At 43.7% G+C, this 27,675-nt stretch overlaps 1 protein-coding gene across 1 annotated transcript in view; it reads right to left on the reverse strand.

The window, feature by feature from the left end:
• Positions 1-3,598: 3,598 nt before the first annotated feature.
• MEI1 (meiotic double-stranded break formation protein 1) overlaps positions 3,599-27,675 on the reverse strand; it is a 47,121-nt gene continuing 23,044 nt past the window's right edge. The window contains exons 4-6 of the mRNA XM_033932829.1: positions 19,663-19,794; positions 10,053-10,162; positions 3,599-3,734 (exon numbers count right to left, since the gene is read on the reverse strand). Of these exons, the coding sequence (XP_033788720.1) occupies positions 3,689-3,734; positions 10,053-10,162; positions 19,663-19,794 (288 nt within the window). The 3' untranslated portion in view covers positions 3,599-3,688. The remainder of the gene's footprint in view (positions 3,735-10,052; positions 10,163-19,662; positions 19,795-27,675) is intronic.

Here is a 27,675-nt window from a genome sequence, read left to right on the forward strand (position 1 = left end):
AGGTCATAGCCTGAAACTGAGTGGCAGCAGGTTCAGGACAAATGTTAGGAAGTTGTGGGCGCTTGGAATGCTCTCCCAGAGGAGGTGGTGGCAGAGGCTACTGTTCTGGGTTTCAAACGCAAGTTGGATGCACACCTTCTTGCAAAAAATATTGAGGGATACGGGAAATCCGGGTCTCCAACAAGGAGCACCTAAATCCGCGTGTGCGGATCGCCGGACTAGATGGACCTTGGTCTGTTCCGGTGAAGGCGTTTCTTATGTTCTTATGTTCCGTTTACCTTATAGATGCAACCTGCAAGGAAGATCACGGTTATAGCGGTTTTGCAAACTGCTTTGAGCTGTTTCCTCCGTGATCCTGCCTCTGACGTCAGAGGAGGGACGGGACCACAGCAGAGGAAACAGCTCAAAGCAGTTTGCAAAGCCGCTATAACCGCGATCTTCTTTGAGGGTTGCATTTATAAGGTAAACGGTGCGGAGAGGCCAGGGGGAGGGGGGTGCGCAGTCCTTCAAGGTGGGGGGTGGGACAGGCCTTGGGGGGGTGCAGGCCTTCAAAGGGGGGGACAGGCCTTTAAGGGGGGGGACAAGCCTTCAAAGGGGGGGACAGACCTTCAAGGAGGGGACAGACCTTCAAGGGGGGACAGGCCTTCAAAGGGGGGACAGGCCAGGGATATTGGTATAGGCCTTCAGGGGGACAGGCAGGCCTTCAGGGGGGATAAGCCTTCAAAGGGGAGGATGAATATAACTGTTATCCCAGCCAGGTTCAAAGCATCCAGCAGAGCTGCCCCCTCCAGGACTAAGTTAAACAGGACCAAATGGGGAGCTAAAATATCCATGAATTTCTTGTAGAACTTTGGAGAAAAGCTATCTAGACATAGTCATTTTTCTGGTTTTAAATCTCTGATAGATGTCCAGACTTCTGCCTCAGAGACCCTTGCTTCAAGCATTGTTTTGCTTTCTTACCCGAGCCAGGGCAAAGGAACAGAAGGCAGGTATTTTCAATCCAGGATTGGTCTTCTTCAACTTCAGAGTCATATAGCTTGTGGTAATAACTAACAAAGCAGGACTTAAAGGCTTCAGAGCCATTTTACATCTAAGTTGATGATATCCGAATCCTTTTTCCCTCTTGTCTCTTTCAGTGATTGATGTCATTTCTTCTAAACTAAATCAAAATAGTGGATTGGTTCTCTGATAACTGCCTGGAATTAAATGCTTCCAAATCTGAGGCCATCAATTTTTTTTCTTCTGGTATTGATCATTTCCTGTATCCTGCATCCAGCAGAAAAAAGGTACCTTACTCCCTTTAAAAGACTCAGTCAAAATCTTTGGTGGATAGAAATCTTACATTTCAGCCCCAGGTCTCCTGTGTTGTCTCCAGCTGTTATTTTAAACTAAAGCAGCTATGTTCCATCCATTCAATGTTTGATAACTTATCTCTTTGTTTTCTTAATTTGGCTCTTATTACTAGCTTGATTACTGTAATTTATTATCAAGGACTTAGTTGTTCCCAAGTTAAAAAAAACTTCAACTAGTTCAGAATTTGGCAATTTTGATTGAAGAAATTTGGCCATATATCTTCATTCTGTTGCTCTGGGCACTAGCTCCCTATTTGCCATAGGATTCATTTTAAAGTATTGGCTACCATTCATCAAGTACTTATTTTCTATTCACCACACTTATTATTCAGTATGCTTATTCCTTATTCTCCACAGAGGACTTTTAGATTCTTCAATCAGTGCCTCCTTACTATACCTACCCATAGGCAAGTTTATTTTGAGAGTGACTACCAATCTTCAGTTCAGAATTACAAGTGAGTCTTCATTTAATAGATTTGTCTTTTCTTAAATCTTATTTATTTTTCTAAAGCTTTTTCTACCACCTAGATTACTATCACTTAGTTCATCTGACTTGTCTTGCCTTTAATTAGTGCTGGTTTTTCAGAAGGTGAGCACTGTTGACTTTTCTTCCCCTTTCTTTGGATAGTCTATATATTTTACCCATATTTTCCCCTATTGTGTATTATTGAGTTTTGTTCTAATTTTGTACTTTGCTATCCCCACCCCTATTATTTTATTATCTTTGTAAACTGTTGTTATACAATAGGCAGTATATCTCCTCTGGGATCCAGATTTGAGTTATATTTTTTTTAAGCTCTCATCTGTACATCCTTTAGGATTTTGTGAACAGGCACTGTCACAGTATTGGGGGTGGAGGAGGGGTTCAAGAGAGAATATTCAGTGTTTCTGCTCTGGGCTCTTTCTCCATTTCTAACTGAAATGGGACAGTTTGATCTATCTCCTGTATAAAATCTATAAAGGAGAGTTTGTGGTTACCACCTAAATGTGTCTAGAAAAAGTTGCTGGGGTACTGTTTCCCATGCAATGCTTTGTTGGTGACATTACCTATAGGTGAGAATTCACAGTCCTGCATGTCCTTGGCAAAAGTATGAAAGTATATAAACTTGATTTCATTCCCAATTCTCAAGGATTCCTCTGACCTATTGGAGAATGAAACTACCTCCTAGAGCTGCTTTTACAGTGTACTCTGAGATCAGAAGCATTTCCCATAGGCTTTGTGGTTTCCTAAGGTGTCAGCATACATGATGCATCCTGGTAAATCAATGAAGAAAATAAATCCCAAATAACATCTGATATTCCTTTATTGTTGTTCCACAATTAAACTAACAGAGCTGCTTGTAAGTATGACATCTCAAGCATTTTCAAAAGATTCACAAGAAAAATGACAGCGTTTTATATTTGTAGTACTGTAATCCAATACCTGTGTACAGTGAGCGTTGAGGTCTGAGGACTGGAAGGGATATGGTGGGGGACAGATGTGGCTGCTTGGGTATAAAACTTAAAAAAATGATTAGAAGCAATGTTATGGATGCTGCTTTGATTCTATTTGTTACTCTGGTACTGGAGGGGGGAGGGGGGTACTTTTTGCATATTTTCATACGGTTTGTATTGCTTTTTTCTCTTGTGCTTGGATTTCAATAAATGCTTCCAAAAATATTTTTTAGAAAAAAAAATTTAAAACAGGTACTTGGATAAGTTAGAGCAGAAACATAAAAGCAGAGGCAGTTGAAGATAAAGAATTAACAGGAGTATGGGTAAACAGAGATTTGGAGAACGTGATTCAGGAGAATACTAAATAATGGTAAGAGAAGATATACAGCCGTGGTAGGTTGTGCCTAACCACTGCATGTAGCTCCAACAGAATTCTATTTGACCCATTCATTAGCAGAATTTTATGGGGTACTCTGTTGGCGATAAGTCCTATAGAATTCTGTTGTGTTTCTTTGTCATATTAAAAGAATATTTGATTACTGCTCTATTCTCCACTTCTAGCATTTCCTCCTCCACTTTACTAACAAAGTGATTTACAGAATACATCAAAATACATCCAAGGTCCATACAACAAAACATCCAAATATTAACAGCAAATAGTTAACAACCCACACAGGAGCATCATCACTAATACTGTAGATAAAAGGTGAAATATCATTATAACTTAGGCTCCTCTGGTGATGCTAATGTAACAGCGTAAAAGAAAAAAGCACATTTGGAACAAATATACCCACAATGCACACAGTTCAACAGGCTGCAACCTTCATTAGCCCAGAGGCAAGAAGAGATGTTTCAAAAATATCCAGATTTTAGGCAGGGAGCTGTGTTTTTAATGCCTTCTCTCAGTTTGCCACGTGTGAAAGAGAGACAGCAACTCCTCCCAAATATCTGATGTATGTAGAATAAAGGAGCATATATATATAACATCTTGCCAACAAAAAGAATAACAAATGATTTTCATGCAATTATGACTCTGTATATTTGCTCATTCTGAAAATTCTAATCGCCTTTCAAAGCACAATGGTATTATTATCCATTGATGCGGAGAAAGCTTTTGGCAAAATTCGATGGGAGTTTTTATGGTCGGTGCTGGACAGGATGGGGCTAGGCAGGGGGTTTGAGCAGTGGATTAGGAGTTTCTATATGGAGCTGCGTTCATGTCTTTGAATTAATGGGTACTATACTGATTTTTTCTCTATCAATTGCGGTACCAGACAGGGGTGTCCTTTGTCACCGCTCCTTTGTGCTTTTTACCTGGAACCCTTAGCATGCTGTATTAGGGATCATACAAATATTAGGGGACTGCATAAGGGGGGACGGGAATACAAGCTTTCTCTGTTTACAGATGACATTCTTTTATATGTCTGAGATCCGTGTAGTTCTTTCCCAGTGCTTATGGAGATGTTTTGGGTGTTTCATCAGGTCTTGGGATTTACCATCAATATGGCTAAGTCTGAATTCTTGGGGGTCTATATAGAGCAGGGATCTCAAAGTCCCTCCTTGAGGGCCGCAATCCAGTCAGGTTTTCAGGATTTCCACAATGAATATGCATTGAAAGCAGTGCATGCACATAGATCTCATGCATATTCATTGGGGAAATCCTGAAAACCCAACTGGATTGTGGCCCTCAAGGAGGGACTTTGAGATCCCTGCTCTATATAGACCCCCAAGAATTCAGACTTAGCCATATTGATATAGAGGATGAAATTGAGCAGAGGTTGGTAGATGCATTTCCGTTTCAGAGAGCACGGGAATATATTAAGTACGTGGGCATACAACTTTTGAGGATTTGTCTCGGTTATATGAGCATAATTATGCTTGGATTGTGCAACTAGTTAGAGCAGACTTACAGTAATGGTGGGGATTATGGCTCTCTTGGTGGGGACGTATTGCTGTGACTAAAATGAATATCTTACCGTGGTTATTATTTTTATTCCAAACTCTTCCCGTTGCGGTTCCCAGGGGGGTGTTGAAGGCTTTACATAGGGAGTTTCAGCTGTTTATTTGGCAGGGTAAACCCCCACGGATTGGGCAACAAGTACTTTGGGCAGCCCGGGAGGAGGGTGGTAGAACTGTCCCAAACCTACATTGGTACTATCTGGCTGCGCAACTTTGCTTGGTATTAGACTGGGTCATAGCGGAGTTCAAGCTGGGAGTCCAAATTGAAAAGCTATGTACCATCTTGTTTGTTGAAGCATTGGATGTGGGCCTCCTGTTCGGATATAGAACGGTTGCGGGGAGTGTCTAATCCTTTTTTGGACATTTAGTAAGCACTTGGGGGGAACTGTGTAATAGTGATCAGGGCTGCAGGGGAATGTCTACTTTTAGCACCTGTTCAGGGGGAGCCGCAGTTCTTTGTAGGGCAGGCACGGGGAGCTTTTTGTAAGTGGGAGGAGAGAGGATATTTTACTTTTTGGGATGTGCTTAGAGGTGGGACAATTCCTACTTTTGATGCGATGGTGACTAGAGATGAGGGGTTTAAGGACAATTTTTTTGTTTACATGCAGTTACGCCATTTTATGATTTCTGTAGGGTGGGGGAGGGGGCAATTTCAGGAAGTGGAACACTTTGAAAATTTCTGGGGTTTGCTGGAAAGGACGCCTTGTCCTATTTTGGTTATCTATCAGTATTTGCAAGGGCAGACTGTAGTACAATTTCCCTTTAGGCAACATTGGGAGTCTGACTTACAGGTGAGGTTTACGACTGATGATTGGCTCAGGATTTGTGCAGAGGTACAGAAAGTATCCCATTTTGTTTTAGTCCAGAAAAATGCTTATAAAATTTTAACAAGATGGTATTTGACGCCAGAGTGGGTGCACCTCATATGTCCTCAGGTTCTTAATTTAGGCTGGAGGTGTGGGGGGAGTTCAGGATCGTTTTATCATATATGGTGGGATTGCCCGATAATGTCTTTCAATGACGACGGTTCTGACTCAGTGGGTACAAGACCCAGTTCATATCTTGCCCCAAGCCTGTTTGTTAAGTACCCATAATAAAAGGAGCTGGCCCTGGCAGACTAAATTGGTGCGTATGGGACTTGCGGGTGCTAAGTGTCTTATTGCACAGTATTGGAAACGCTCCGTTGCTCCTACTAAGGAGGAATGGCTACTTAAATGCAGCAAGTTGGCCCAGATGGAATGTATGGCAGTTAAATATTTGGGTTTTTATGAACAACAAGAGAGTACTTGGCATAAAATATTTCAGTGTCTTTGAACCAGGAGTCCCCAAAGTCCCTCCTTGAGGGCCGAATCCAGTCGGGTTTTTAGGATTTCCCCAATGAATATGCATGAGATCTATGTGCATGCACTGCTTTCAATGCATATTCATTGGAGAAATCCTGAAAACCCGACTGGATTCGGCCCTCAAGGAGGGACTTTGGGGACCCCTGCTTTGAACATTCCATGGATGGGGGGAGGGGATATCTGGTGGGTCCGCTGAAGAAACCACAGAGGGTTCATCCTAAGGGGCCTATGTGTGTGATGGGTTGGGTGGGGGGGAGGTTAGTTGTAAGACATGTGGGTCTGTTAAGAATGTGTAGGGGTTGGTGATTTCCTTAGAGGTTTCGTTATGGTTTACATAGGAATGTCCGGAGGAGCTCTTATGTATATACTTTGCATTCTGTTTTGCTCTGTACACTCTGAGGTGTTTGTGGGGAGAGACTGCACTTATTATTATTGTGGGGTGTTCCATTTGTATTGTAACTATGATTGTTATCACAAAAAATTTCTAATAATTAAAAAGAAAACTAGGAGGTAAAAACCTAACATCAATACCAACAGAGTAGTGAGATCTATGAAAAACAGCACAATATAAAAATGAAATATTGTGAATTGTCTATCAATAACAATAACTGTTTATTTATAGAAAATGGAAATAAGGTGATCCTGTTTATTGGACTAATTTTAATATATTTTTTACTAATTCAGAGACCAAATTCCTTTCCTCAGGTCAGTACAGGGATACTGTAACAGCAGCATAATTTACTGACCTGAATAAAGAGGTTTTAACCTCTGAGAGCTAAGTGAGAAATGTATTAGTCCAATAAAATGACGGGCCTAGTGTACTTGTGTGCCTAGGGGCCCTCAATGAATTAATCCTGCCCTGGGTATTAGACCCCTTGTATGTATTAAGTTAGGATAATAACTGGTATTGTAAACTGTACTTTAGTTATAGCAAATCATAACCTGTTAACTGTTTATTATGTACTAGTCTTTAAGCCCATTACATTAACTGGTACTAGAATAGATGTGTCTGTCTTTCTTTCTGTCTCTCTGTCTCCTTAGCCGCTGTCTGTCTTTCTGTTTCTCTCTCTCCTTGGCCACTTTCTGTCTCTCTCCCTGGCCCTCTGCCTATCTCTCTCTGCCCCCCCCCCCCCCCGCGAGCAAACCAAGATTGCTGCCTGCCCCCTAGCACACCCACCCCCAAAGCAGCCCCTTTACCCTCTCCCCCTCCACTTCTTTCTGTCTCTCTCCCTGGCCCCCTGCCTATCTCTATCTCTCTCTGGCTCCCCAAGCAAACCAAGATTGCTGCCTGCCCCAAGTAAACCCCTCCCCCCAAAGCAGCCCCTTTTCCTTCTCCCCCTCCACTTCCCTGTGCAGCAGTAGCAGCTAGACGCCTCGCAGCACCTCGAAGGATACATAGAAACATAGAAAAAGACGGCAGATAAGGGCCGCGGCCCATCTAGTCTGCCCACCCCAATGACCCTCCCCTATTTATCTCTGTGCAGAGATCCCACGTGACGATCCCATTTCTTCTTAAAATCAGGCACGCTGCTTGCCTGGATCACCTGAAGTGGAAGTCCATTCCAGCGATCAACCACCCTTTCGGTGAAAAAGTATTTCCTAGTGTCGCCGTGCAATTTCCCGCCCCTGATTTTCCATGGATGTCCTCTTGTCGCCGTCGGACCTTTGAAAAAGAAGATATCTTCTTCTACCTCGATTCGGCCCGTGAGGTATTTGAACGTCTCGATCATGTCTCCCCTCTCTCTGCGTTCCTCGAGTGAGTATAGCCGTAATTTATCCAGCCGTTCCTCGTACGGGAGATCCTTGAGTCCTGAGACCATCCGGGTGGCCATTCGCTGGACTGACTCAAGCCTCAGTACATCCTTGCGGTAATGAGGCCTCCAGAATTGTACGTAGTATTCCAGATGAGGCCTCACCATGGATCTATACAATGGCATAATGACTTCAGGCTTGCGGCTGACGAAACTCCTACGTATACATCCCATGATCTGCCTAGCCTTAGATGAAGCCCGCGCCACTTGATTGGCAGTCTTCATGTCTTCACTGATGATTACCCCTAAGTCCCGTTCTGCAACAGTCCTTGCTAGGATCTCGCCATTTAGGGTGTAAGTCTCGCATGGATTTTGGCTGCCAAGGTGCATGACTTTGCATTTCTTGGCATTGAAGCTCAGTTGCCAGGTCCTAGACCATTGCTCCAGTAGGAGTAGGTCGTGATTCATATTGTCCGTTGTGCTCTTGCTTGTTATATTACACAGTTTGGCGTCATTGGCGAATAATGTTATTTTACCGCGAAGCCCCTCAGCCAAGTCTCTTATAAAGATATTGAAAAGAATCGGGCCCAAGACCGAGCCCTGCGGCACTCCGCTGATCACTGCCGTCGTTACGGAGGGGGTGCCGTTCACCACCACCCTCTGAAGCCTACCACCAAGCCAGTCCCCAACCCATTTAGTCAAAGTGTCACCTAATCCTATAGAACTCATTTTGCACAATAACCTGCGGTGAGGGACACTATCAAATGCTTTGCTGAAGTCCAAGTACACAATGTCCAAGGACTCTCCAACATCGAGCTTCCCCGTCACCCAGTCAAAGAAGCTGATCAAGTTGGATTGGCAGGATTTCCCCTTGGTAAATCCATGCTGACGGGGATCCCGCAGATTCTCCTCATCCAGGATCATATCTAATTGGTGTTTGATTAGAGTTTCCATTAGTTTGCTCACTATTGATGTGAGACTCACTGGTCTGTAGTTCTCAGCCTCTGTCCTGCTCTGTCCTGCTCTCGCCGCCACTTAAACCACCGCACGTGCCTCAAACCCCCACACGCACCGCAAATCGAACATGGGCACGGAGTCACAAATCACGTTGTCAGGGATCATGGTGTTGTAAGTGCGCATGCGCACTTAGGGTTTTATTATAGAGGATGTATATAACCTGTAACCCATTCTGAACTCTTTGGGGACAACATGATAGAAAACAAAATAAAGAAATTAAAACTTACATTGAAAGTGTTTATCAAATTTATAACTCTCTTCAATCTTTTGAATCTTTTAAATATTTATTTTTATTTATTCATTTTATAACCATATGTGTCTAGAAAAGAAGGATCCCCAGAAGCCCAGAACAGGTTACAAGGATACATACACAAAGTTTTCAGGAACAGAGATACATACATTACAGAATAACATGCTACAGAATCAAAATACAAAGTAGAATCAATAACTTACAACTACATAACGGCTAAGAATAGTGGTAGAAAAACTTCAGACACCAGCACTTAAGTACGCTTACTACAAATGACCAGCAGGTAGTTGTCAATCATAGGTTAAAAAAACACCACTTTACTTAAATGCACAAACACAAATCTTGCTTCACAAAATATATGAGCTTACGATTAAACAATTTTATTGATGCAAAAAACAAATATAATCACCAATGGCAAATTTAGGAATATAGCTAATACAAAGAACATCTAAAGTCTTGCATCAATTTCAAATGGTTACATCAGAAGACAGAATAATATAGAAATATTGACACTGCAAGAATGAAAATACAATAGTGAAAAATTCATAATATAACAACATTCCTACCCCTCCACCCCCCCAACCTTAAGAGATGTGAACAATAGAGAGATTAGGCCATGACTATACAAAAAGAATAAATAACTCTTCGACAAGCCCAACAGAGGAATAACCCAAAGAAACATTATAACACACCAGGACCCTGAATTATTATGAACCCCAGCTTAAAAGGCACTCAAATACTATAATACTAAGTGCTTAAGCTGAAACACTTATCTGTCAGATATGAGCCAATTAAATTAGGTGGCAGTAGGGTGCCTACAATTGCCTAACTTCGGGCACTGTTTCTAGACTTGGGCCTTTAGTATTATTTAACTATTTGGCTTTAAATCACTGTTTAGCATACCTGCTATGGTTTACTTTTGCATTCTGTTTTGATAAAAGGATACACCAGATCTGGCTGGTCAGACTGGGTCTTTGTCCTGTCCTGCAACTGTTCCAGTAGTGTCTGAATAATTGTCCTATCTTCTGGTTCAAGGCTGTTTATACAGTTCTGCAGCTGAGGAAAGCATTAAGACAGATGCATTTAAACCCTAATTTATTAAACAAAAGGAATCACCACTACTTAATCAGTATCTTTACATTCTTTTCAACCCAAAATGCATGCATACAAACACACACACAGAGGAAATGGAAATAATTCTATGAAGAATCTCCACTTGCTTGCCCCACCATGCTGCCACACTCGTATTCATAATGGGCTACCTCTTAATGTAATGTAATGTAATGTAATTTATTTCTTATATACCGCTACATCCGTTAGGTTCTAAGCGGTTTACAGAAAATATACATTAAGATTAGAAATAAGAAAGGTACTTGAAAAATTCCCTTACTGTCCCGAAGGCTCACAATCTAACTAAAGTACCTGGAGGGTAATAGAGAAGTGAAAAGTAGAGTTAGAGGAAAAATAAAAATAAAATAAACATTTTAACAAGACAGCATTGATCTAAATACTTTGGAAGGTAGAAGAGAGGAGAGAAAGGAATAGAAGCAGAAGGGGGAGCCGTTGAACAGTAGAATTCTGGAGAAATTTAAATGATAGAAATAGAACAAAACAAAGACAAAAGGCAAAATAATGATTCAGATGTTTATTTTCTAAACTATAAATTCTACTGACTGAACTACATAGCTTTCTTAATGATTGCTATGTGTATCAGCACTGTTACCATGGGGAAGTTGCACCCTATGGATAAACTGCAAAATAAGTCCTTTGAAATCTGACAGTGACATATGCAGGGCAATTCTGTAACATAGGCACTAACATTTATTTACCCATTATGCAAGTAAATGTTAGGAATAATGATTGTGATGGAATGTATAAGAAACTGCTGTTCTCCTTTAAGCACGCTCCCTCATGGGGCCGCATAAAGAGGCCCAGCTTTCTAGTACTCACCAGGAAAGGCATAGTTCAGTCATGGGAGATAAAAACCTAGAGCAGAAATAAGCCAGAGAGGCCTAAAGAAGGAAGAAGCAGACCTCCAGAGAGCACCTATAAAATATACATTTGAAGGACCAGAGGAGTAGCTGCAAGGTGCAAGGCTTTTCTTGCCTCACAACACTGTTTTTCTTTTGATCCACGCTATTAAACATTTTTTGTTCCCTTTACACCAGCGGTCTCAAACACGCGGCCCACGGGCCGCATGTGGCTCTCCAGGTTTTATTTGCGGCCCGCGGTCTGGAGGCATCATTCTCTTCCTTTTGGAGCAGCAACCGGCTCGTTCGTTCAAAGCCGCGGGTATCATCAGAGAGGCTTCAGACGCAGGCACAGATCTCGCAAGGAGCCGCCACCCGCGACTTTGAACGAACGAGCCGGCCAGACACGCTGCTGCTCCAGTGGCGTACTAAGGGGGGGGCGGTCCACTGGTCTCTTCCCTGCAGGGCCGACCAACTCTGGCAGCCCAACGTCAATTCTGACGTCAAGAGGACGTTCTGGCTAGCCAATCGCTGCCTGGCTGCCCGGAACGTCCTTTCTGACATTAGAATTGACATCGGGCAGCAAGAGTTGGTCGGCCCCGTGCAGAAGAGAAGCAGGGAGATGGCCTGTTCCCGATAGCAGTAGCAGCAGCAGCAGCCTATTCCGTGGCGGCAGTGGCATGGGGAAGGGCAGGAAGGAAGGAAGAAAGAAAGAAAGAAGGTGGGGTGGGGACAGGGAGCCAGAAAAAAAAGCAAAAAATGGGGCACGGAGGAAGGAAGAAAGAAGGAGGGGGGACAGGGAACCAGAAACAAAGCAAAAAATGGGGCACGGAATCAGAGAAAGACAGACTTAGAGAAAGAAAGAAAAAGTTGGGGGAGGGAATGAGGTCTGGAGGAGAGGAAGCATACAGGAGGCTGAAAGAAGGGAAGAAGTATTGGATGCACAGTCAGAAGAATAAAGTGCAACCAGAGACTAATGAAATTACCAAACAAAGGTAGGAAAATGATTTTATTTTCAATTTAGTGATTGAAATGTGCCAGTTTTGAGAAAGAAAGGATATTGAACTTTAAATGTGAGTGCTGCATAAAAAAATAGAGTACTTGGAGGGCCGCAGAAAAAATAGTTAATGCCTTATTAAAGAAATGACAATTTTGCATGAGGTAAAACTCTTTATAGTTTATATATCTTTCCTTTTAACTGTTAAAGGAAAGTTTTATAAACTATAAAGAGTTTTACCTCATGCAAAATTGTCATTTCTTTAATAAGGCATTAACTATTTTTTCTGCGGCCCTCCAAGTACCTATAAATCCAAAATGTGGCCCCGCAAAGGGTTTGAGTTTGAGACCACTGGGCTAGATGGACTATTTATCTGACTCAGTATGGCTATTCTTGTGTTCTTAAGGATTTCGAGTCTGTGTTGCAATGCTGCAACTATAGTGATCTTCTCATATAAATATTGAATATGTCATAAATCACCAGTCATAAAGTACAACCAAACAAAAAATGGCGTTGAATTTAACAATTGTGACTAATTCTCCTGCTAGTGCTGTTAAGGATTTTCAGACTGCCAACCAAGTAGCATAACTCATCGTAGTGCAAATCCTCATTAACCCCAGCCTAGGTTTTCTTAGTGTACTTATACTTCTTAGTGTTTCAATCTTAATATTTTATATAAATTTTGTGCAGATTTGGAATATATATATTTTTAACTTTATTCAATTAATATATTTTTTTAACTTTATTCATTTTGTACTCGCAGCAGCAGAGTTTGAAAAGGCAGGCATAAGTTATGTATCTTCCCGACCTTGATAAAAAATAATGAAATGCATCGGCAAGGGGATGAACTATGCACAAGCTAAGTTAAAAATATATTTATTCCAAATCTGCACAACTACCTTTATGCTCTCATGTTGCTGGAACATGAACAGATGCGTATTTCCTTTAAACAGAGGTGATTACATATATTCTTTACATCGAACTCGTAGCCTAAATCTTAATTATTTTTGACACCTAGAGTTGAGATGGGAGGATTTGGTTGCTGCGCTTTACGGGAGGAGGGGAAGAGACCTTGTCTTTTTTTATTGTGACACTGTGGAATGGGCCTTCCTTCCCTCCCTCCTCCTTGCCGGGGTCCATAAGAACCCAAGACCTTGGCAGGGGTTGGTTTGGCTGCTCTGCATTGGGTTTTTGGGTGGGTGGGGACTTTTGGATTCTAATTGGGGGGTCCATTGAATTCTTTATAGTTCAAAATTTGATGATATATGATTTATCTGCTATTCTGTATTTTTGAAGTGCTGTTCTTTGTACTGAGGTTGGTTGGGGGAGGGGGGTTATTTTTGATTTTGTAATCCATTATCATCAATAAAAATTGTTTGAAACTAAAATCGATCCACTTGTACCCGTTCTACACCGCTCAGGTTTTTGTAGACTTCAATCATATCTCCCCTCAGCCATTTATTTTCCAAGCTGAAGAGCCCTAACCTCTTTAGTCTTTCCTCATACGAGAAGAATTCCATTCCCTTTATCATCCTGGTTGCTCTTCTTTGAACCTTTTCTAGTGTCCAAGGATCTCAAAGTGGCTAAACAATGTGACAAGGTGGTGGCTGTAGCCAGAAAGATGCTAGGCTTTACAGATAGAGGTATAACCAGAAGAAGAAAGGAAACATTGATGCTCCTGTACAAGTTGTTGGTGAGGCCTCACTTGGAGTACTGTGTTCAGTTTGGTGGACCATATTTTGCTAAGGATTTAAAAAGACTTGAAACAGTTCAGAGAAAAGTAACAAAATTGATATGAGCTTTGTGCCAAAAGACCTATGAGAAGAGACGCGAGGACCTGACTATGTATACCCTAAAGCAGGGGTGCCCAACGCGTCGATCGCGATCGACCGGTAGCTCAGGAAGGCAACATGAGTCGATCGCAGAGCCCATCCCGGGCTCTGTGATAGACTCGTGTTGCCGTCCCGATCTACCGGGCCTATCAGCCTTCCTCTCCCCGACGTCAAAAACGCCGACGCCGGGCATTAGGCTGTTTTTTGTCATTTCGGGGGGGGGGGGGCGTGGCGGCGGCAGCAGCAACAACCTGAAAAAGAAATCATCCTGGCCCGGGTCGGTGTCATACTCCGGAACTTCTACCTCTTCCAGCAGCCCTCTCCCTTCTACCTGCTTCCGGCCACACCCCCTGTTCCGCGGCTCTCTTCGTCAACTCAGCAGCAGCGATCGACACAAGCTTCTGACGTCGGGGCCTACCCTCTGTGAGTTCCGCTTGTTTCAACTTCCTTTTTCCACAAAGGCAGGACTCGTAGAGGGAAGGCCTCGATGTCGGCAGCTTGTCTTGATCACCGCTGCTGACGAGTTGCTTAAGAGAGCAGGGGGGTTTTGCCAGGTGCAGGTAGAAGGAAGAGGGCCAGATGCAGGACTCGTGGTTGAGGGAGCAGAAGAGAGAGAGAAAGAGAGAGGGGAGGGAAACAAAAGAAAATATTTCATACTGGGCTGGGCCGGAGTGGAGGGAGGGTGGAAAGATTCTGGCTACAGGGTGCATTAACAAAGGAAAAGGGGGGAAAGCTGAAAATGGAGATAGTGACACAAAGAAGAGAAAGAATAAGCAGGACCTACTGAATAAGGATAGAGATACAGAGGGGACATGAAGAGGAGGTGAAATAGAGACATAGAAGTAATGCTGAAAAAGTGTGTGGGGGGGAGATAAAGACATTGAAAGGGCAAATGGTGAACATGGGGTAAAGACAAGGACAGAGACAAATGAAGATTCTGAAAAAGTGGTGAGATAGGGATATAGGTGAGATGGACACAAAGAAGGGTGATGCTGGAAAATAGGTGGAATGGTAATTCTGATAGACACAGAAGGGAAATGCTGGATCAAAGAGAGATGGGGGTCAGGCTGGATGGAATGAGGAGAAATGCCTTGTTGGCCCGGAACTTCCTCTCCTACGTCAGAATTGACGTCAGGGAGCGGAATGCTGGTCAGCGCGATGCTTCTGCAGGGAAAGCTTGGGACGGCGGTGGCTTGGGGGCTGTTCCCCGATGGCGGTGGCAGCAAACCGAGTGGCTTGGGGGAGGGCACAGAGAAAGAAAGAAAGGGGGCAGACAGGGAGACAGAAAGAAGGGGAACAGGGAGACAGAAAGAAAAAGTTGGGGGAGAGAATGAGGTCTGGAGGAGAGGAAACATACAGGAGGCTGAAAGAAAGGAAGAAAGATTGGATGCACAGTCAGAAGAAGAAAGTGCAACCAGAGACTCATGAAATCACCAAACAGCAAAGGTAGGAAAAATGATTTTATTTTCAATTTAGTGATCAAAATGTGTCGGTTTTGAGAATTTATATCTGCTGTCTATATTTTGCACTATGGCTCCCTTTTACTAAACCGCAATAGCGTTTTTTAGCGCAGGGAACCTATGAGCATTGAGAGTAGCACGAGGCATTCAGCGTAACTCCCTGTGCTAAAACCTACTATTGTGGTTTAGTAAAAAGGGAGGGGGTGTATTTGTCTATTTTTGTATTTTGTTACTGAGGTGACATTGCATAGAGTCATCTGCCGTGACCTCTTTGAAAAAACCCGGAATATGAATAATTAACATTTTCTCTGCCTTTCAGTGTGCTTTGTGTTTTTTTTTTAATTTTATTGTTGGTAGATCATTTTGACTTAGTCATTATAAAAGTAACTCGCAAGCCCATAAAGTGTGGGCACCTCTGCCCTAAAGGAAAGGAGAGATAAGGGTAATATGATACAGATGTTTAAATATTAAAAGATATTAATATGCAAACAAACCTGTTCCAGAGAAGGGTATGCAGTAGTATGAGGACAAGAATTGAAATTAAAGGGGGCCCACTTATGGTGGTGGATGCCTGGAATACATTCCTACAGGAGATGGTGGAGACAAAAACAGTAACACAATTCAAGAATATGTGAGATAGGGCCAAAGGATTCCTACATGTTAAGAGAATGGAATCAAAACAACTTAGCTGTGCTTAGGCAACAAATCCAGTAGATGAGAAATAAGGCTAGTGTCATGCAGACATCTACGGCCTGTCTCTCGATTATGGCTAGATAGATCTGGTTGGGCTGGAATAGGCTCTGATGGCAACTCCCCATCATAAATAATTCTCTAATCTCTTATTTGTCCTGTTTATCTGTCTTGATCAGATTGTAAGCTCTGTCAAGCAGAGATTGTCTCATACGTATTTAGTGTACAGTGCTGTGTATGTCTAGTAGCACTACAGAAATAAGTAGTAGTAATAGCTCCAGTAGTTGAAAATTAAGCCTATGCTGGGCAGACTTCTACAGTCTATGCCCTAAAAATGGCAAGGGCAACTCAAGATTTAAGTATTCATATTTTGGGTAGGGAGTACTGCAAGGCTGGCATTAGTGATTGCAGCAGCCATGTGAGGGAGGCAACCGCAATGGGCAGGTGTGAGTGGGCATCGCTCTTGCCTAATTCCTCACTGGACCACCAGGCAAACAAATAGCTTGCAAACATGGGGGGGAGAGGGCTTGCTATTCTGGCAGGATGAAGGATGGGGGATGGAGGTAGATCTAGCAGGGGCTCCAGATTTAATTTCCAGTGGGAGGGAAGTGGGAGAATGGGCTTTGGAAGGATCAGAAGGGGCAAGATCTTATGTGGGTCCTAGCTGATATTCAGATACGACTGAATATCAGTTGGGACCCATATAAGCTCTGGTGGTTAGGATCTGATGAATTAGTCTTAGATATTTCAATGCCTGTGGCTAAACATGGCCCAACATTGACTATCTGGGTAAGGTGACCATACGTCCCGTTTTGAACGGGACCGTCCCATTTTTTGATCCCCTGTCCCGTTGTCCCCACGCACAGCTTCAGGACACTGAAATGTCCCGTTTTCACAAAGAGCGTCCCAAAGCTGTGCGCGGGGACAGTGGGACAGGGATATGAAGCAGTGTTCTTCCACCACTGGAGGTTTCAAGTTCGGAGGGACAGGGATCTGAAGCGGAGGGACCTAAAGCAGTGTTCTTCCACAAAAATGTCCTGCCGGTCCTTGGAGATCAGGGGGCCTGATGAACTTGCCTGCATCAGTGCCAGAAGCGTCAGCGCAGCGATCAATTAGGCAGCCTTGGGGCTTTTGCTGAGTCGCAACTTCCTCTTTCCTCAGAGGCGGGCACGACCCATCAAAGGACCCAAGGCTGCCTAATTGAATCGCTGCACTGATGGTATTGAAAGCTACTAGGAGGGAAAGGGAAGAGAGGAGGGCAGAGGGGAGAACAGGAGGGACGGATGGTTGGACGAATCCCCGCTTCCTGGTACCGGCTCTGTTCTTGCAAGCCCGCCTGTTCCCCGAGTCTTGTACATTGCACGCTGGAACATGAAGTTGGCCTGCACTTTTCCCTGGGAGGGCTGCAATTGCTCACAAATGACAGCAAATAGGTTCGGCCTCCAGTAAGATATTTGAACAGGAGTACAACCTGCAGACGCACACTAAATTTCACACTTTACCCCTCCCTCCCCCCCCCCCCCCCCCCCCCCCCGTTAGAGCTTCTTTCAGATCACTGGTCTTTAGCTGAGCTCACATCCAATAAGATCAGTGAGAAAGTGGTGAGCAGGATGTGAGGCCTCAAAATGTAATTTGTTTGAACTGGAACTTCTCTTTTTTGCATTAGGGTCATTGCAATGATTGACCCGGACCACAAGTCACATAACATGGCTCCTTTTGGAACGCTACAACAACCAAGACCCCTGATTGTGGCCATCTAGGCATAACTTCCATGGAATGACCACAAGTACACCCTCCCCAGATCTGTTCTTCACTAATTTGGGGACCAGGCATTCTGACCCAGAAATTGTAACTGAAGACTGTTGCAGTTGTCATTTGATCAAGTGGCAAAACAGCCTTCTTCTGCCAGTGTCAATGTATCATATGGTATCCACAGTGGAAATGTGTACTGGGGAGTTAGCTCTGCCCTCTAAAGCAGTGTTCTTCAACCGCTGGTCCGCGGATCGGTGCCGGACCACAAAATAATTATTTTATTTCCACTGTAAAAAGGTTGAAGAACACTGATCTACAGGTAACGCTTCTCCCTGCTTCGCCGATGCAGAAACAGATCATTTGCTTGCAGCAGCGAATACTCAAGCCTTCCCCCCGACGTCAATTCTGATGTCTTAGAGGAAGTTCCAAGCCAACCAGGTAGCGATTGGCTGCCCCGGAACTTCCTCTCCAACGTCAGAATTGATGTCGGGGGGGGGGGGGGGGGGCAGAGAGAAGACTTGTAAGCCTGGCGCTTGTGCAGTGCAGTCGCTGCACATGCCTTGATGTTGCTGGGTCAGGGAAGCAGGGTGGCTTGGCTAGGGTGCGTCGGGGAAGCAGGGTGGCTTGGCTTGTCGGGGGGCAGGGGAAGCAGGGTGGCTTGGCTTGTCAGGGGCCAGGGGAAGCAGGGTAGCTTGGCTTGTGGGGGGCAGGGGAAGCAGGGTGCGTTGGGGAAGTAGGGTGACTTGGCTTGTTGGGGGCAGGGGAAGCAGGGTGGCTTGGGGGGCATGGAGACAGAAAGAAAGAGAAAGAAATGATAGAGAGGATGCACAGTCAAAAGGAAGTGCAACCAGAGAGTCATGAAATCACCAGATAAAGGTAGGAAAAATTATTTATTTTAAATTTAGTGAGCAAAATGCGTCACTTTTGAGAATTTATATCTGCTGTCTATATTTTACACTATATTTAATGGGATCCGGAGGATGGGGGGAATGGATCCGAGGGTCTTGTCCCGTTTTGAGGAAAAAAATAAATGGTCACATTATATCTGGGGCTAATTCTGTCTGCGGTGGTCAGCATTTAAAAAAGCCACTGACTTCCACAGGCCGAATATCGACCCAAAGAAAATATATGTGACCTATGAGCATTTAGCTGAAAGTACTAAATTTAAGAACTGACCAAAAATTTTGCAAGGCTTTTATAGTATACATGCTTGCTAACACAACTTTCTGTAGAAATATTTCCTCTCTTGAAATTGCAGTATATTAAATCCTTGGGGAAAAGATGTACTACTTCAATACTCCAAACACACCAGGTTTTTTAATACTTTTTTGTTTTGCTTTACTTTGCTAAGCTTAAATCTGGCCCTTGATTTGGTTTAATATGTTTATACTGCAACTCTACAACTTGAAGTAGTTAACACTTTATACATACACAATTCAAATCCACATTATACATCTCAATAACATAAAAACAATCAAATCAACAAAGATCTAAAAACTGTTAATCTAAGATTACACACAGCTGTTTCAATACTGTCATTTTAAACTGCCATTCTTTCAATGCTGCCATATCATTCAGTACTGCCATAACAGTATCTCCCTCCTACATTAATCATAAGCTTTTTGAAACAATAACATTTTAAAACCTTTTTTAAAGGTTTTCAAATTATGCTCTAGTCTTAAATAAGATGGTATTGTATTCCACTGTTTCAGGCCCAATATTGAAAATATAGAGGACTGGTACTCCTCCAACTGGACCTCCCAGAAGGGTACATCCAATAGTGCTACAGGGTATATTGTATCAAGCTTTATATACTATCCCCCCCCAAATACATATTAATAGTCAAGGGCATTACCTGTATTAGAAACAAGTGTAAAGCATGGTAAGTTGGTAAGGGAAGATCTAGGACTTGCAGCTTCGCTGACTCTTGAAGGATGTGATTAATCTCATGTTGACAAACAATATTTCTGCTTTCATACCTTACAAACTTGGAAATGAAAAAAGAGTGGTTTCATTAAATACCTTTGTTTTTCCCCTAATTAAGGCTTCTCTCTCCTTTGACATTTCCTTCTTGATTGTGGTATAGTCTATTGGCACAATTAATACCAGTTTCATTTTAACTCAGAGGTGGTAGTATCTATGGGGTCAAATTTAGTGATTGCAGAAAATAGAGAAAATGCCAGTGGCTGATTTTAAATTAACATAATTATTCAGCACTTCCATGAGGGTAATTTTACAACAGGGTACTGGGTGGGGATAGTTAAAATTAGTTCAATTTGTTCAAATACCAAGTTGTGAAAGACTTATGGGGGCTACCACTTGAGTGACAGTTTCTTGGCAGACTGTTAGTGGTATGGTTTGCCATTGCCTTCCCTCATCAACGTTAGTCCTCGTCTAAAGCCAGGTACTCATTTACCAAATAAAAGTGGATAGATGGCTGAGATGGCCAGACTGGATACCCAACAGAAATCCCAGTGTAGTATTCAAACTCAGATTGCGGGCGAGCAACCCAAAAACTGCACCACTTAAAGTATGCACCTCTTTATATTACTACTATTTTCTATGGGGGTAATTTTATAAAGTAGGCACCAACATTTACATTCCAGGAATGCATGTAAGAGACCAGAATACTGGCATTTATGCATGCGTGTGCACACATATATGGCAATATTCCAGCTAAAACCTGTTCTTTAAAATGGTGTCTAAAAGTGATGGTATGTAGCTTGAAAAAGGGCATATGCATGGGTGGAGTCTGAGTGAGTATGGGTGAGATACACAGTTACATTTGTAAATTACTGTATAGAAGAAGCAGACAACATATAAGAAGAGTAGGGAAAGCAGGAGTAGAAATGGAATAGCAAGCTAAATAATGAGAAGCATAGAGGAGTGACAGAAGGAGGAGAATAGCACATAGAGAGAAAGAGGATAAAGTCAGACATCAGTAAAAGAGAGGAAGGGAGCAGATAATGGAGAGAAAGGACACGCAGATACCTAGTTCACCCCCAAGGCCACAAACATCACACAGGCTATAGGCCACCCCCACATCTATTTACAATGCTTCACTATTGAGGAAAAGTATATCCTGCAAGAGAGAGGGTAATCAAAATTGACATTCTGTGTGTGTGTGTGTGTGTGTAGCTATGCCCAGTGGCGTACCTAGGGTAAGTGGCACCCGGGACCCATCATTTTTTGACACCCCCCCTATGTAAAAAAATATTTTTTGTAATAACCATGAAACGGAATAAATGGTCAGAATAGAAACAGGCAATGAAAATTTTCTTTTATTGAACCTCATATATGTAACCATTATTCCAAACATAACATAACAATTATGTCTGAATTGTCATGACATCAGAAGTACATATGGAGTAGTTGCAGGTGATGCTTGGAACAGTTCTGATTGTGTTAGTTCGGTTTTATGTGTTTTTTGAATAGAAGGGTTTTTATTTCTTTTTGAAGGTTTTTTAGTCTGTGGTCGAGGTCAATAGGTTGTAGAGTTGGGGGTCGAGTGTTAGGAGGTTGTCGAACAGTTTTTTTCTTTTGACGTTTTTGGTTGGAGGGTGTGTGAATGGTGCGTGAGTTCTCCTATGTCTGGTTGAGGTGGATTGAATTATTTAGCTGAAGAAATTAGCTACCCCCCCCATTACACACACATTAATTCTCTTCCATTTTTGATCCCATTATAAAAAAACACTGATAAGTTCCCAGAAAAAAAATACATTAAAATAAGAAGTGAAAACAAAGGCCCCTACAGATGAGAACATAACATAAGAATAGCCTAACTGGGTCAGACCAATGGTCCATCATGCCCAGTAACCCATTCTCATGGTAACCAATCCAGGTCACTAGTACCTGGTCAAAACCCAAAGAGTAGCAACATTCCATGCTACCGATCCAGGGCAAGCAGACACTTCCCCCATGTCTTAATAACAGACTATGGACTTTTCCTCCAGGAATTTGTCCAAACCTTTCTTAAAACCAGCAACGCTATCTGCTTTTATCATAACTTCTGGCCACTTCATTTTAAGCTTTCCTTCCAAACAGAGACCTTGCTAGATGTCAAATACAGAAAGAACAAGGTAACTTCACAAGGACTTAGCTGTGCAGGAAATGTGAATCTCCTCATACATGCAAAGGTCTGGTTTTTGATCACTACATAGCCTAATGCCACACAAGCAGTGCTGTTACAAACATATTCTGAAGGTCAATGCTAAGGTTAACAAAGTTTCCTTCCTTGGACCACAAGGAGATACTGACAAACCACTGGAAGAGATCCCAAAACAACTACCCAGGCACAACACCAAAAGACCCACTCAGTGTGTGAACCAGTTGAGAGGAGTGGACTAACTGGAGGGTGGAAATGGACCCGGAGTTCCCAGACCACCTCTTCCTCTCAAAACACTGACACCACCACTACCATTAGGAACACCTCACCGGGTAGGCCAGCAATGCTTATAAACTTTATAAAACACATTATTAAATTTTCTTATAAAGCACATATTTTAACTGAATTCTCTGACATCCTCAGCCTTGCCATTCAAAAAATAGAAGGAAGAAAAGTTCCCGTTTCCTGTTGTCTCATATCCCCGGCCTATACAATATTTTTCTTCTGCAGACCCTTCAAAAGTCTGACCAAATCCTCATTTCACTTGCATTATAAAGTACTGAGAATGCCATCTCTCCCCATTCCCAGGTCCTAAAGTCTAAGACAGTAGCGCAAACTAGTGCTGCCCGATTCAGGAAAAAATTTTTTGATTTGATTCAGCCTATTGAATTGGTTTTTCGATTCGATTTTCCTGCCCAATTGGGTGGGTTTTTTTCAAACAACCTGGTGGGTTTATTTTATAGCTTTTTCACCCCCCTTTGGCTTCTCCTAACCACACTGGCGCTGTGGTATAAATAAAATAAAGAAACAAAAAGGACTTTTCCTCTCTCTGTTAAATCCTAGCTCACGTTTGCGGTCTAACACCATCTCTGGCAGGATACACATTTCAAATCTGATATATTGTAATCACAAAACAGAAAATAAAATAAATTTTTCTACCTTTTGTTGTCTGGTTATTTTTCAAATCTTGTTGGTCCAAGGCTCTGGTTGTCTTTTGATAACTTGCTTGCCAGGGTCTCCTTCTTTCTTTTTTCTCCGTGCTAAACATCTATCTGCCATCTCTGTCCTCCTCTTCCATTTCCCTTCCCTCCCCCGGAGGTCTGGCATCTTTCTTTTTTTTCGTCTCCATCCACAGATCCACCTTTTCTTAACTACCCTTTCATCCAGCATTTCTCCCTCCTTTCCACCACCCCAGGGTCCACCATCTCTCCCTTTCATTTCCCAACTACCCTCCTATCCAGTATCTCTATCCCCCCTTCACACCATCCCTTGTGTCCAACTTCTATCCCTTTCTGTTCCTTCCCTCCCTAAAAACCATGGTCCATCATCTGTCTCCCTCTCCTCTATTTTCAGACCCATTATTTCTTTCCAGCCAAAGTCCAGCATATGCGCATCTCTTTGAACCCCCCTTCCCTCCGTGTACTTCTACACCAGGGCCCCCCCTCCCCTGAAGGCCTGTCCCCCCTTAAAGGTCTGCATCCCACCCCTGAAGGCCTGTCCTCCCCCTTGAAGGCCTGCAACCTCCCGAAGGCCTGTCCCCCCCTTGAAGGCCTGCCTGCCTGTCCACCTTGAAGGCCTGTCCCCCCCTTGAAGGCCTGCCTGTCTGTCCCCCTTGAAGGCCTGCCTGCCTGTCCCCCTTGAAGGCCTGCCTGTCTGTCCCCCTTGAAGGCCTGCACCCCCCCGAAGGCCTGTCCCCCCCTTGAAGGCCTGCCTGCCTGTCCCCCCCTTGAAGGCCTGCCTGCCCGCCCCACCCTGAAGGCCTGATGCCCTGCCCCACCCTGAAAGACCGCTCGCCCCCCAACCCTGAAGGACCGCTCATCCCCCTGGCCTCCTCACATCACCTACAGTAGAGAAGCAGCCCGCAGCAAGATCGCAATGCCAGCGATCCCTGCACTGCTTCCTCCTCCGTGGTCCCGTCCCTCCTCTGATGTCAGAAGAGAGGCGGGACCGCGGCGGAGGAAGCAGCACCGAAGCAGCGCAGGGATCGCTGGCATTGCGATCCTGCTGAATGCTGCTTTTCCACCGCAAACGGAGCGGGGGGGGGGGTGTGGGGGGAGAATCTGGACGTCGGGGGGGGGGGACTGGATGCCAACGGCTTCAAGGCCAGGAGCACCCCCTCAGGGCTTGCACCTGGGGCGGACCGCCCCTCCCCCTGCCCCTGTCTTGGTATGCCACTGGCTATGCCCCCCTCTTTCAAACCTTGAAGTCACCAGATGATGCAAAGGCAGAAGAAGACCACAGGTGGGTGTAGGGAAAGAAATACCAATGGGGCGAGGGGGGTTATTCTCCCCTCTCTTTCAAGCTCCCAGCTTCAACAAGGTAAGTGCTCGCCATTACAATGGCCATGATGAATCAGCTGCAGTTAAATGGCTATGTTGAACCAGGTCTTGCTGAACTGGCTGTGCTGAATCGTCCTAGACCCCCCTTCAGGGGTCTCCCAGGGCTCTGTGACTAGGATCCTCACGTCCAGGTGCCACAGGAAAGATGTGGGTTGAGCCTGGGCCCCATTCAGAAGAGAATATTGGGAGGACGGGGTTAGAGGAGGATCTATCTTTAGCTCTCAAAGGACTCGGTAATGATCTTCAGCAATGCTGAGAACTTAAAGAGTTAGTGAATGGAGGGATCTTCTCTCTGGTCAATGACCAATATCACCTCCTGATCCTCCATGAGAGGCTGCTTCTCTCACTAGGGAAGTTTCACTTTAGGACAATAAACAGATTAAATTTGATCCTTTGTCAAGTTTAATTAATTTTAATATACCGACGATCGACGTGCACCTGGCCGGTTTACAATGCTAAAAATGAAAGGTTAAATTTGTAAGGGGGGGGAAATATGAACATTAAATTGACAAATTACAAATACGAACATGAGCTTGAGGGGAAAGGGGGAGGGGAAGTTAATAATTACATCATTAAAAACAAATTCATTAAAGGGAAGGAGGGGGAGGATAAAACACCAGGAATGGGTATCGCTTCTTAAAAGCGGTTTGTGTTTATTTTGCAGGCTGTTGGAAAGGAAATATTTAGACACTATGGTATGCATCTTAGAATAAGAACGTTTTTAGTTTAGTCTTGAATTTGTCGAGTGAATTTTCGAGGTGGAGTTGAGGTGGCATGGCATTCCATAAAGTTGGTGCTACAACAGAAAAGTTAGTTTTTCTGTCCGAGGGACCATCAAAGTTCAGAATAGCATCCACTCTCAGGGGAGAAGTGCTCTGAGTATCCAGAGGGGCCTGCATACGGGTCTGCTTGCCAGCAAACTGGATCAGTGGAGTTCTGCCTTAGGCATAAGCCTGCCAGAGATTAATAAACTCTGGGGTAAAGGCCTGAGTGGGCAACTCTATTTGCCCCTTAGGGTGGAGTGTGGCGCAGTGGTTAGAACTATAGTCCCTTGAGCAAAGGCCAATTTAAGATCAAGAAGATCCTTGCTTAGTAATGTCGGGGATAAAGACTACAAATCTCAAGTGCCCTCGGCCAATTACCAGAACTGATCTTGGTTACTTGGCCTACATGCGGGCTATCATTGATCAGAGTCTTTCCCCGCTATGTAAGCATTTTTTACATTTATTTTATTGCTATTAAAACAACTTATTGTTCTTAATGTTCAATAATGCTGTATAATACTTAGCTCGAGTGTTGTGTGTTGCCTGGCTTTTCTGACGGAAGATCTCCGTTTCGCTCTCGTATAATACTGAGAGCTTCTTCAGGACAACTCACAAAAGTACTGCTTCTGGTTTCAGCCAAGGCTCTGCATACTATGTTGCTCTTCCTCCTTGTCATCTGATGAACCATGCTAGTGCTGCCTGATTTGCCAATTCAAATCAGTTCACTTAGGTGAATTAATTCAATGTCTATGAAAATCGGACTCACTGATTCAGCGACACCCCCTCCCCCACCCTGGTGAGATCTGACATACCTCTGAGGCTTCCTAAAGCACAGCAGTGGTGGTGGCGGTGCTCTGAATGGGCTGCTTAGTGGTCTGCCCCGCCAGGGCCTTCTCTCTGCCGCATAACTGATGACATCATCAGTGACTCAGCAGAGAGAAGCCCTAGTGGGGTGGGGCAGACCGTGAAGTAGTCCATTCAGAGCACCACTGCTGTTGCTGCTTTAGGAGGCCTTGAAGGTACGTTAGGTCTTATGGTGAGGGGTCAGTGGGATGCTGCTACACAGGGGCATGGGAGGGTAGGAGGGATGGAAAGCTGCCACACAGGGGAATGGGTAGGAGGGGAGGAAAGCTGCTGCACGTGGGGGGGAAAAAGAGAGAGGAAGGATTGTTGGGGTGGAGGAGAGATGAAACAAAGAGGTAGAAAGGGGTTAGAGGGAGGAATCCTGCATATGGTGGAGGGGAGGGAAACATGCATGGAGAAGAGAGGGAGAAATGTTGGACATAGGGTGGAGGGCAGGGAGAGATGGTGCATGGGGAGAGAGAAAGAAATGTTTCACATGATAATGGAGGGGAGGAAAGAAGAAATGCTGCATGGAGGGGAATAGAGAGGTTTGACCCAGAGAGAGAGAGAGGTAGAGAAAGAGAGTGGGAAAGAAATGTTAGATATGGCAGTGGAAGGGTTGGTACAGAGATGGAAGATGGATGGTGAGCACAGAGAAAGAATAAAATGTAAAATGGGCAGGAGACCCTGGTGAGCAAGTTAACAGAAGACAAACAGAAACCAGAGCCTGGGACCAACATGATTTGAATAATAAAATAACCAGCTAACAAAAGGTAGAAAAAATAATTTTATTTTCTATTTTGTGATTACAATATGTCAGATTTGAAATGTGTATCCTGCCAGAGCTGGTGTTAGACAGCGAGAGTGAGCTAGGACCTAACAGAGAGAGGAAAAGTCTTTATTTTTATACCACAGCTCTGATATGGAGTTAGAGAGGGCAAAGGGAGGTGGGGTGGGTGAAGAGACTACAAAATATACCTGCCAGGATATTTGAAAAAAACACCCAATTGGGAAGGTAAAGTGAATCAAATCGAATGGGAAATTGATTCAATAGGCTGAATCCAATTGACAAATTTTTCTCTGAATTCGGCAGCACTAATCTGTGCACTCAGTGCACTATGCGTGGGGGAAGCAGGCTGTGAAACCACCTCATTTCCTGGTGCCTGAATTGTTAGAGAGCTTGTTTAATATCACTGGGGGTATTTGCCTTAACTGCTATCAGATTTGTGATGTAAAACCAAGATGTCTAACTTGAGTGCCAGATGCAAAAGAATTGACTCTTTAAGCAGTTAAGGGATGAGAGGTCAGCTTTAAGGCTGATGACACTTCCTCTCTGTTGAAGATTTTTATTTGATTTTTGTGGTAATTTGGATATAAGAGTCTAGATGTACTGACATTGAATGAACTTGAACTAATTTCTAACAAGGTATTTTGTATTTTTGGGAGAAATACTTCCTTATGATATGAAGTGGAATACATGAGGATAGAGAGAGAAAGAGTGGGAGACAGATGCACATGGAAGAAGGCAAGGGTGAGAAAAAGCAAAAAAGAGAAAAACTGGAGGACACAAAGTGAGAAAGAGAGAGACCGATAATCGTGGGGTGAGAAGGGTGTGGTGGGGGAGCCGAGTGAAAGATTGAGATACTGGTAAAACCAGCACAGGAGAATTTAGGGAGAGCAAAGTGAGATTGAGGGGATACAGTAAGCCTTTCCTTTGGGGGATCGTTGGAGGTGTTTTTGTGATGTGAATTCCTCCAATTCCGTTCTCCAAAATGTATTTGGTTTTCTGACTTTTGGCTACTTCAGGCAGAATGTTT

The sequence above is a fragment of the Geotrypetes seraphini genome, chromosome 2 (genome assembly GCF_902459505.1).
Source record: "Geotrypetes seraphini chromosome 2, aGeoSer1.1, whole genome shotgun sequence".
Classification (NCBI taxonomy): Eukaryota; Metazoa; Chordata; class Amphibia; order Gymnophiona; family Dermophiidae; genus Geotrypetes; species Geotrypetes seraphini.